Source organism: Gymnoscopelus microlampas, assembly GCF_963454915.1.
Source record: "Gymnoscopelus microlampas genome assembly, chromosome: 21".
Classification (NCBI taxonomy): Eukaryota; Metazoa; Chordata; class Actinopteri; order Myctophiformes; family Myctophidae; genus Gymnoscopelus; species Gymnoscopelus microlampas.
Window position 1 is genome coordinate 395,234 of NC_139958.1, and position 12,267 is coordinate 407,500.

At 40.3% G+C, this 12,267-nt stretch overlaps 1 protein-coding gene across 7 annotated transcripts in view; it reads left to right on the plus strand.

The window, feature by feature from the left end:
- The window catches only part of sptan1 (spectrin alpha, non-erythrocytic 1), a 114,793-nt gene that overhangs the window by 45,850 nt on the left and 56,676 nt on the right, over positions 1-12,267 (plus strand). For all 7 annotated transcript variants that reach the window (XM_084046697.1, XM_084046696.1, XM_084046699.1 and 4 more), the window contains exons 12-21: positions 65-142; positions 2,598-2,753; positions 3,206-3,410; positions 5,228-5,409; positions 6,005-6,248; positions 6,886-7,008; positions 7,115-7,332; positions 7,697-7,789; positions 8,265-8,399; positions 9,402-9,550. In XM_084046697.1, the coding sequence (XP_083902823.1) occupies positions 65-142; positions 2,598-2,753; positions 3,206-3,410; positions 5,228-5,409; positions 6,005-6,248; positions 6,886-7,008; positions 7,115-7,332; positions 7,697-7,789; positions 8,265-8,399; positions 9,402-9,550 (1,583 nt within the window). The remainder of the gene's footprint in view (positions 1-64; positions 143-2,597; positions 2,754-3,205; positions 3,411-5,227; positions 5,410-6,004; positions 6,249-6,885; positions 7,009-7,114; positions 7,333-7,696; positions 7,790-8,264; positions 8,400-9,401; positions 9,551-12,267) is intronic.

Here is a 12,267-nt window from a genome sequence, read left to right on the forward strand (position 1 = left end):
TTAAACACCGCTCTATTGATCCAGATCAGATACATACATATTAATACTGTCTCTCTCTCTCCAGGCCTTGGATGAGTTTGCTACCAAACTGATCCAGAACAACCACTATGCCAAGGAGGATGTGGCTACTCGCAGAGATGCTGTAAGTACTGCTAAGACTCATGAATGATATAAGTACAGTTAACACATTGACCGCCAGAGGTTAATCTCATAATGTACTCACCAGTGCCAAGGTTTTATTGTTGTTTTTTGTTTTTTTCACGTCGCCATAGACCTTGTTAAAATCCGTAAGTTTGAGCTCTGCTCTGTTTGTATACATCGCCGACATCTGCCTGCTGCTACCACTGAAGACCACGTGTCAAACGGGCATCCATGTTGTAGTTCTGACCGTTTATGTTAAACAGTGAAATGCGAGGAGAAAAAACTACAAGGAGGAAATGGAGTTTCAGTTTCGTCATTAGAACGAGGGCTGACGGGATCGGCAAAACCGGATCACAAATAATTCTGTTTCCGGTGGTGTTACACTTATTTATATAGCACCTTTCATGACATGAATGCAGCTCAAAGTGTTTTACAGAGCAAGAAACAATAACACAATCAAATAAAGCAGAAGTGCTTTACAGAAAAGCAGTAATACTTTTAACAATAACGCAAAAGGGACAAATGCAAAAACAACATTAAAACCATTTAACATAATGGCATTAAAGTAATGGCCAAAACAAAAAGGCTGACGGGTCGCTCCTACCAGGTGAAGCTGGGAGGGTCTGTGTCAGAACCACACAGGCTCACTACTGGGGTTCCCCAAGGCTCGGTTCTGGGTCCTCTTCTCTTCTCTCTCTACACTACATCTCTTGGTGCTGTCATCCGCTCCCATGGCTTTTCCTACCACTGCTATGCCGATGACACCCAGCTGATCCTCTCATTCCCCCCCTCTGACACACACGTGGAGGCACGCATTGCTGCTTGTCTGGCTGACATCTCGGAGTGGATGTCGACGAACCACCTGAAGCTCAACCTGGACAAGACCGAGCTGATGTTCATCCCGGGGAAGGGCTGTCCTCACCGAGACATGGCCATCACCATTGAGAACGCTGTGGTGACGTCAACTCGGACTGCGAAGAATCTGGGTGTGACCCTGGACGATCAACTGTCGTTCTCGGCTAACATCGCATCAGTGACACGGTCCTGCAGATTCCTCCTCTACAACATCAGGAGAATTCGGCCCTTCCTCACGGAGAAGGCAGCCCAGGTGCTCATCCAGGCTCTTGTCATCTCCCGCCTGGACTACTGCAACTCCCTCCTGGCTGGCGCTCCGGCATCTGCCATCAGACCCCTGGAGCTTGTTCAGAAAGCTGCGGCTCGTCTGGTGTTCAACCGCCCCAAGTTCTCTCACACAACTATCCTTCTCCGTTCCCTGCACTGGCTCCCCGTAGCGGCTCGCATTCAGTTTAAAACCCTGGTGCTAGCCTATAGGGCAGCGAAAGGAACAGCTCCCTCTTACCTCCGGGTATTGGTCAATGCCCACAACCCTTCCCGACCACTCCGGTCGGCCACCAAGGGGCGACTGACTCCCCCGCCACTCAACGGTCCTTCTGGTCGATCGACACGGTCACGACTTTTTTCTGTTCTGGCCCCACAGTGGTGGAATGAACTTCCCACTGATGTCAGGACAGCAGAGTCACTGCCCATCTTTCGCCGCAGGCTGAAAACCCACCTCTTCAGGAAACACTACCCTTCCTCTTTGCCTGGCCTACTTGTTGTTAACTAGTTGTACGAATGCTTGTTTTATTGTTGAATTGTTTATTGGATCTTGTTTAGTCAATACAATTATTTGTTTTTAGCTCCTGCTCATTTGACTACTTTGTCTCATCTGTTTAAGGAAATAGGTAGCTGATATATTGCACTTTTACCGTAGCGCTAGGTATGCTCTTGGTTGCTTGTTATTGCAGAAAATGCACTTATAACCTCTGGTGATTAGTAGCTTTCGTTCCCTACCTTTGTTGATTGCACTTATTGTAAGTCGCTTTGGATAAAAGCGTCTGCTAAATGACTGTAATGTAATGTAATGTAATGCAGTGAGTCAAGTCAATGAATAACAACACAGATTTAGAAAACAAATCGACTGAAAGCAAGAGTGAAGAAATAAGTCTTGAGCTGTGCTTTAAAGCTGCCTGTCTTAGGTATGCAGCTGAGATGTTACACATTGATTGCCTAGAAGTTAACTCGTTTTTCGTTTTTCATCACTTGATTGCCTAGATCAAGTTTTTTTTATTTTTTATTTTAAATTTGACCCAAAGACCAAGGAGATGATCTAGACTCCTATCCACTTCCTTGTTAACTTAAAACTTAAAAATTCTGTATCTCGGCTCCTGAGTGCTTTTTTTTTTTCAATGAAAAATCTCTGGCATAAATAATAATAGGCAGTGAAAATAATTCAGGCAGTGAATGTGTTAAAGGTGCGACATCTTGTGGCTGAACGTTGTCTAGTGTGTATGTCATTGTATTCTGTACATCTTAACGTGTGTGTGTGTGTGTGTGTGTGTGTGTGTGTGTGTGTGTGTGTGTGTGTGTATATTCTTTTTAAATGTTCATAACAGCTGCTGAGCCGTCGCAACGCCCTTCACAACCGCGCTCAGACCCGCCGTGCCGCTCTAGAAGACTCCTTCCATCTGCAGCAGTTCTTCAGAGACTCTGATGAGCTGAAGAGCTGGATCAATGAGAAGATGAAGACCGCCACGGATGAGGCCTACAAGGTGAGGAGATGTTTATGGTTATGTTTATGGTTATGTTATGTTATGTATCCTCATGGCATGAGTTTGAAGCAGCGATACAGGGATGCTCTGTGTCATTTCTATTGTAAGAGCTCAGCCTGTGATGATGGCCTTATTGTTCACATCACACAGTGTGGAAGTGATACGGGTAAAACTATAGCAACCATATCACCATAGCAACCATATCACCATAGCAATCATATCACCATACCAACCATATCATAGAGCTCTTTAACACTTAGTTTAAAGCAACGAAGGAGCAACAGGAGAGGCTGATGTGCCTGCCCCACCCCCATTGAAATGAGTGTATTGTCCCCCTCCGTCCCAGGACCCTCCAACCTGCAGGGATAGGGTTAATAAGTGTATTGCCCCCCCCCCCCCAGGACCCCTCCAACCTGCAGGGATAGGGTTAATAAGTGTATTGTCCCCCCCAGGACCCCTCCAACCTGCAGGGGAAGGTGCAGAAGCACCAGGCCTTCGAGGCGGAGCTGTCTGCCAACCAGAGCCGTATCGACGCCCTGCAGAAGTCTGGTCAGGAGCTGGTGGACGGTCAGCACTACGCCTCAGCAGAGGTGGCCGGACGCATGGAGGAGGTCAGCTCTCAGTGGAAGAAACTCCTGGAGGCCACCGAGCTCAAAGGTAATAATAATGATAATATACTACTACTACTACTACTACTACTAGTACTACTACTATTAATAATAAACTCCTGGAGGCCACCGAGCTCAAAGGTAATAATAATAATAACTAGAAAAAGTGCTCCTCGGAGCACAACTCTCCGCCAGAAGACTTGTGTTGGTTCGAAGGTCGCGAAGGTCGCTATCCCTCTTGTATATGTAAGTGTCCTATCCATCCTGTCTGGGTAAGTGTCCTCTTCCGTTCATTCTGTGTAAGTGTCCTATCCCTCCTGTCCTATCCGTCCTGTCTATGTAAGTGTCATATCCCTCCTGTCTATATAAGTGTCCTATCTGTCCTATCTGTCCAATCAGACAGATAGGAACAATTGGACCGCGACTACTTGACTACTTCCGGTTCGAAGGTCTGGGAGTGAGCTAGTGGCCGGATTTTCGGTATTGGAATCTGGCTTATCACAGTGACACATGTATTTATAGGTCGCTATCCCTCTTGTATATGTAAGTGTCCTATCCAACCTGTCTGGGTAAGTGTCCTCTTCCGTTCTGTCTGTGTGAGTGTCCTATCCCTCCTGTCTGTATAAGTGTCCTATGTCATATCCCTCCTGTCTATATAAATGTCCTATCTGTCCTATCTGCCAATTATGTATCAGCCATGCAACCATTTCATGGTTCCCGTCTTACCTCACTCTGACAGTGGCGGAGACACTGTCAGAGTGATGCCATGTATATATAGGCCCGGTGGCGTCACTAGCCAATCAGATCACAGTATTTCACGTGTCACGTGAGGCTTGACCAATCGGTGTGTCATGTTTAGAAAGTGAAAACGCAGTGATAACAATACTCTCCTGGCGGAGAGTAATAATGATAATAATTATAATAATAAACTCCTGGAGGCCACCGAGCTCAAAGGTAATAATAATAATAATAATAATAATATAATAATAATGATAATAATTATAATAATAAACTCCTGGAGGCCACCGAGCTCAAAGGTAATAATAAATATAGCTGCAAGCAGCGATAAGCGACGCCAGGGAATGCAGAGAAAAAAGAAAGAAGCAATGATAAGTAATATGCACAATAAGCCATAGAAACATAGAAGACTGAACTTGAGAGAAGGAAGACCATGCAATTAACATGAGCATTTTAAACCCTCACTAACCCCCTAACCTCAGTAAAACAACGCCTAAGCCTATCCTCAAGAAACACTATGTGTAAACCTAAGAATGCCGAATCATGATCACCTCAATACATTGTCGGGGACAGGGATCGAACCAGCGACCCACGGACTCAAAGGCTGCCTCTCTTCTCATTGAGCTAGATATATGGCCTCCCTGATAGTGTCTGTGGACATTTATAAGTATTTCCGTCCATTATGAACCAAGCCTCTGTGTCCCGAACTACTGTAGTCAGAGTGTGAAAGTTGTTTATCATGAGTAGACACATGTGTGTATTGAAGTTTCATGGCTGTAGGTCAAACAGGGCATGAGTTGTACCTGTTCAAAGCTGGCATTTTCAATTGAGTGCTATAGCGCTTTGACGAATGAGGATGAGATTTATTTCTTGATAGTTTTTCATGACCATCTACCATATGGCCGAGTTTCGTAAAAAGCGAATGCACGGTTCAGCCAGAAGTGCGAAAAACGTCAGAAGAAGAATCGGAAGAATAATGCCAATATCTAAACGGAGTCTAGCTCAGTGCCTGAGCCTGGCCCCGTAATAATAACCAACAGTATTTTAACACAGTGTTAACTCTTAGGCATCAAGCTGCGTGAGGCCAACCAGAAGCATGTTAACATATGAATGACCTGTGACCTGTAGGCATTAAGCTGCGTGAGGCCAACCAGCAGCAACAGTTCAACAGGAACGTGGAGGACATTGAGCTGTGGCTGTACGAGGTCGAAGGTCACCTGGCCTCAGACGACTACGGTAAAGACCTGACCAGCGTCCAGAACCTGCAGAAGAAACACGCCCTGCTGGAGGCTGACGTAGCCGCCCACCAGGTACCTACACCCTAACTTCACCTAACTACACCTAACTACACCTAACTACACCTAACCACACCTAACTACACCTAACTACACCTAACTACACCTAACTACACCTAACCACACCTAACTACACCTAACCACACACACCTAACTACACCTAACTACACCTAACCACACCTAACTACACCTAACTACACCTAACTACACCTAACCACACCTAACTACACCTAACTACACCTAACCACACCTAACTACACCTAACCACACCTAACCACACCTAACCACACCTAACTACACCTAACCACACCTAACCACACCTAACTACACCTAACTACACCTAACTACACCAAACATTATAGTAATGATTACTATCACAATATAGATCTATTTAACACTGTTACTGAACAAACACTCTATAGTAATGATTACTATCACAATATAGATCTATTTAACACTGTTACTGAACAAACACTCTATAGTAATGATTACTATCACAATATAGAGCTATTTAACACTGTTACTGAACACACACTCTATAGTAATGATTACTATCACAATATAGATCTATTTAACACTGTTACTGAACAAACACCTCTCTCTCTCTCAGGACCGTATTGACGGCATCACCATTCAGGCGCGTCAGTTCCAGGAGGCGGGACACTTTGACGCAGACAACATCAAGAAGAAGCAGGAGGCTCTGGTTCTGCGCTACGAGGCCCTCAGGGAGCCCATGGCCGCACGCAAACAGAAGCTGTCCGACTCGCTGCGTCTGCAGCAGCTCTTCAGAGACGTGGAGGACGAGGAGACCTGGATCAGAGAGAAGGAGCCCATCGCTGCCTCCACCAACAGAGGTTAGATCTCCATACATACATATATATGTATTTATTTATATACACCCAGGATTAGAGCTCCATACATACATATATATATGTATTTATTTATATACACCCAGGATTAGAGCTCCATACATACATATATATATATATATATATATATATATATATATATATATATATATATATATATATATATATATGTATTTATTTATATACACCCAGGATTAGAGCTCCATACATATATATATATATATATATATATATATATATATATATATATATATATATATATATATATATATATATATATATATATATATATATATATATATATATATATATATTTATTTATATACACCCAGGATTAGAGCTCCATACATACATATGTACACCCAGGGGTAGAGGTTAGATCTCCATACATACATCTATACATACATACATTATTTATAGTGTTACATAATGGTTACATTGTATTAATGTGTAGGATACAGTGTTACATTGTATTAATGTGTAGGATACAGTGTTACATTGTATTAATGTGTAGGATACAGTGTTACATTGTAGGGTTGTGTAGGGTACAGTGTTACATTGTAGGGTTGTGTAGGATACAGTGCTACAAAGTGGTTACATTGTGTTTCTTGGTGTCTTTCAGGCAAAGATCTGATTGGTGTTCAGAACCTCCTGAAGAAACACCAGGCTCTGCAGGCTGAGATCTCTGGACATGAACCTCGCATCAAGGCTGTCAGCCAGAAAGGAGACGCCATGGTGGAGGAAGGTACGTCATCATCATCATCATCATCATCATCATACATACTTTATATTCTTCCAGAGCAACGAGCACCTCTTTATATTCTTTATATTCTTTTTCTTATGGTCTTCAGGTCACTTTGCAGCTGAAGACGTGAAGGCCAAGCTGGGCGAGCTGAACGGCCGTTGGGACACGCTGAAGGCCAAGGCGTCTCAGCGCAGACAGGACCTGGAGGACTCTCTGCAGGCCCAGCAGTACTTCGCCGACGCCAACGAGGCCGAGTCGTGGATGAGAGAGAAGGAGCCCATCGTGGGGAGCCAGGACTACGGCAAAGACGAAGACTCTGCTGAGGTGAACGGACTAACAAGACCTTTCACCCCATGGAGACGTGAATTCATGGACATGTTTAGTTTGTCTCCTTTATAAGACAATAACATGATGACCAGCGGACCGGTAGGCAGTGGTTCCGGTAGGAGACACAAAGGAGACTCTTTGTGTCTCCTATCGGAACCACTGCTGGTCATCACACTATTGTCTTAGGAGTGAGACACAAACTAAACATGTCTCCATGATCTACAAGCTTGTAGATCTATTGCTACTTTACCAATACTTAATACTGTGTGTGTGTGTGTGTGTGTGTGTGTGTGTGTGTGTGTGTGTGTGTGTGTGTGTGTGTGTGTGTGTGTGTGTGTGTGTGTGTGTGTGTGTTCCTCAGGCTCTGCTGAAGAAGCATGAGGCTCTGATGTCTGACCTGAGCGCTTACGGCAGCAGCATCCATTCTCTGAAGGAACAGGCCCAGTCCTGCAGGGTAATCTATTACATTACTCTGATTACATTACTTTACATTACATTACATCCATTCTCTGAAGGAACAGGCCCAGTCCTGCAGGGTAATCTATTACATTACTCTGATTACATTACTTTACATTACATTACATCCATTCTCTGAAGGAACAGGCCCAGTCCTGCAGGGTGAGATACTCTATTACACTACTCTCATTACATACTCATTACATTACATCCTGCAGGGTGAGATACTCTATTACATTACACGTGTGGATGAGGAGAGACTTATTAAGATGTGACATAACATCCTCCTCTCAGCGTTTGTGACATTGTGGTGTAAAACATATCCAGGGTTTAGCAAGTACAGACACACACTTTAACCTTTAAACCTGTGTGTGTGTGTGTGTGTGTGTGTGTGTGTGTGTGTGTGTGTGTGTGTGTGTGTGTGTGTGTGTGTGTGTGTGTGTGTGTGTGTGTGTGTGTGTTCTGCTCCACAGCAACAAGTGGCTCCTACAGACGATGAGACGGGTAAGGAGCTGGTCCTGGCTCTGTACGACTACCAGGAGAAAAGTCCTAGAGAGGTCACCATGAAGAAGGGAGACATCCTCACCCTGCTCAACAGCACCAACAAGGTGTCTAACACATCACATCTAATATAAACACATCTCTACTTTAATACATGATAATATAAACACATCTCTACTTTAATACATATACTATAAACACATCTCTACTTTAATACATATAATATAAACACATCTCTACTTTAATACATATACTATAAACACATCTCTACTTTAATACATGATAATATAAACACATCTCTACTTTAATACATGATAATATAAACACATCTCTACTTTAATACATGATAATATAAACACATCTCTGCTTTAATACATGATAATATAAACACATCTCTGCTTTAATACATGATAATATAAACACATCTCTGCTTTAATACATGATAATATAAACACATCTCTGCTTTAATACATGATAATATAAACACATCTCTGCTTTAATACATGATAATATAAACACATCTCTGCTTTAATACATGATAATATAAACACATCTCTGCTTTAATACATGATAATATAAACACATCTCTACTTTAATACATGATAATATAAACACATCTCTACTTTAATACATGATAATATAAACACATCTCTGCTTTAATACATGATAATATAAACACATCTCTGCTTTAATACATGATAATATAAACACATCTCTACTTTAATACATGATAATATAAACACATCTCTGCTTTAATACATGATAATATAAACACATCTCTGCTTTAATACATGATAATATAAACACATCTCTGCTTTAATACATGATAATATAAACACATCTCTGCTTTAATACATGATAATATAAACACATCTCTGCTTTAATACAGGATAAAGGGACTCCTGCTTTCTTTTCTAAGCTCCTGTTTTCCTTTAGTAGAGTAAATCATCTTTTTGTAGTGACTATATAAACATGCTTCCTGTAGGACTAAATAAACAGTGTTTCCTGTGCTGTAGGACTAAATAAACAGTGTTTCCTGTGCTGTAGGACTAAATAAACAGTGTTTCCTGTGCTGTAGGACTAAATAAACAGTGTTTCCTGTGCTGTAGGACTGGTGGAAGGTTGAGGTGAACGACCGGCAGGGCTTTGTTCCCGCGGCCTACGTGAAGAAGCTGGATCCCACACAGTCGTCTTCCAGAGAGAACCTTCTGGACGAGCAGGGAAGCATCGGCCTGCGGCAGGACCAGATAGAGAACCAGTAAGAACCCTCTGTGATCTATGTGATCTATCCTCTCTCTCTCTATATATAACATGTGATCTATCCTCTCTCTCTCTATATATAACATGTGATCTATCCTCTCTCTCTCTATATATATAACATGTGATCTATCCTCTCTCTCTCTCTATATATAACATGTGATCTATCCTCTCTCTCTCTCTATATAACATGTGATCTATCCTCTCTCTCTCTATATAACATGTGATCTATCCTCTCTCTCTCTCTATATAACATGTGATCTATCCTCTCTCTCTCTCTCTCTCTATATAACATGTGATCTATCCTCTCTCTCTCTCTCTATATAACATGTGATCTATCCTCTCTCTCTCTCTCTATATAACATGTGATCTATCCTCTCTCTCTCTCTATATAACATGTGATCTATCCTCTCTCTCTCTCTCTCTCTATATAACATGTGATCTATCCTCTCTCTCTCTCTCTCTCTATATAACATGTGATCTATCCTCTCTCTCTCTCTCTCTATATAACATGTGATCTATCCTCTCTCTCTCTATATAACATGTGATCTATCCTCTCTCTCTCTCTATATAACATGTGATCTATCCTCTCTCTCTCTCTCTCTCTATATAACATGTGATCTATCCTCTCTCTCTCTCTCTCTATATAACATGTGATCTATCCTCTCTCTCTCTATATAACATGTGATCTATCCTCTCTCTCTCTATATAACATGTGATCTATCCTCTCTCTCTCTCTCTCTATATAACATGTGATCTATCCTCTCTCTCTCTGTGCCTTGCCGTGGTGCAGGCTGCTCAGTAAGGAGGCGTGCAGCGTGTCTGTACGCATGAAGCAGGTTGAAGAGCTGTGAGTCTCTGTCTCTCCTCCATGTTGTTCTCCTGATGTCATCATCTTCATCTTCATCATCCTCACGCCACCCCCCCCCCCCCCCCCCCCCCCGCTGCCCGCCAGAGGCTGACATTAAGCTGTGATCAGGCCTCAGTGTGTTTGTGTGATGTTAGGGTCATAGTGTTAGGGACAACTTGATGTGGTTTTAGTCATTAGTCTCTTAAATAAAATTCCATTTAGTTTTATTCATATTTCAGTCATTCTGAAATGTTTTAGTTCTTTGTCTAGTTTTACTAAAGTGACTAAAGTGTATTGAGGTGCCTTGATGCCTTGATGGCGTCGTAATGGCTGATCTTACACTTGGTTGCATGCTGAAAATAGCAGATCTACAAGCTCACAAAGTGTCGCAGCGCGACGCATTGTGAGCTTATAGATCGGCTATTTTCAGAGTACAGCACCCACGCATCCAAACATAAAATAACTTTTCTTTAAGTTCTATTGGATCTCTTCTCCACTAGATCTCCACTAGATCCCTCACTAACACTTTATCTCTTCTCCACTAGATCCCTCACTAACACTTTATCTCTTCTCCACTAGATCCCTCACTAACACTTTACTCTACTTTGTATTTGTTGACATATATTTAGTCTTAGTTTTAGTCGTCGTAGCTTAGTTTTTAATTAGTTTTTAATTAGTTTTTATTTAGTTTTTATTTCGTTTTTAATTAGCTTTTATTTAGTTCATAGTTAGTTTTTAATTAGTTTTTATTTAGTTTATAGTTAGTTTTTAATTTGTTTTTATTTAGTTTATAGTTAGTTTTTAATTAGTTTTTATTTAGTTTATAGTTAGTTTTTAATGAGTTTTTATTTGGTTTATAGTTAGTTTTTAATTAGTTTTTATTTATTTTTTATTTAGTTTATAGTTAGTTTTTAATTAGTTTTTATTTAGTTTATAGTTAGTTTTTTATTAGTTTTTATTTAGTTTATAGTTAGTTTTTAATTAGTTTTTATTTAGTTTATAGTTAGTTTTTAATTCGTTTTTATTTAGTTTATAGTTAGTTTTTAATTAGTTTTTATTTAGTTTATAGTTAGTTTTTAATTAGTTTTTATTTAGTTTATAGTTAGTTTTTAATTGTTTTTTATTTAGTTTATAGTTAGTTTTTAATTAGTTTTTATTTAGTTTATAGTTAGTTTTTAATTAGTTTTTATTTAGTTTATAGTTAGTTCTTAATTCGTTTTTATTTAGTTTATAGTTAGTTAGTTTTTAATTAGTTTTTATTTAGTTTATAGTTAGTTTTTATTTAGAGTTAGTTTTTAATTAGTTTTTATTTAGTTTATAGTTAGTTTTTTTTAGAGTTAGTTTTTAATTAGTTTTTATTTAGTTTATAGTTAGTTTTTATTTATAGTTAGTTTTTAATTAGTTTTTATTTAGTTTATAGTTAGTTTTTAATTAGTTTTTATTTAGTTTATAGTTAGTTAGTTTTTAATTAGTTTTTATTTAGTTTATAGTTAGTTCTTAATTAGTTTTTATTTAGTTTATAGTTAGTTAGTTTTTAATTAGTTTTCGTCAGTGTAAAAAGGTAGTTGACAAACATTTTTCGTCATAGTTTTAGACTAAATCAACACTGCTTGGCCTTTGGTGTTTTGTACAGGGGAGTGTTGATGCTTAAAGCAGTGACTCTGGCAGTCACTGGAGATTCATAGAACCAGAGTTACTTTACACTCTTTCATTCTCTCTCTTTCTCTCTCTCTCTCTCTCTCTCTCTCTCTCTCTCTCTCTCTCTCTCCTGTTCTTATCATTCTGTGGCCTGTTCTCCCTGTCACTGCCATCTTCAGTTTGCCAGTGGTATTACATTAGTACCCTCACATCCCAAGGTCACGCATGGA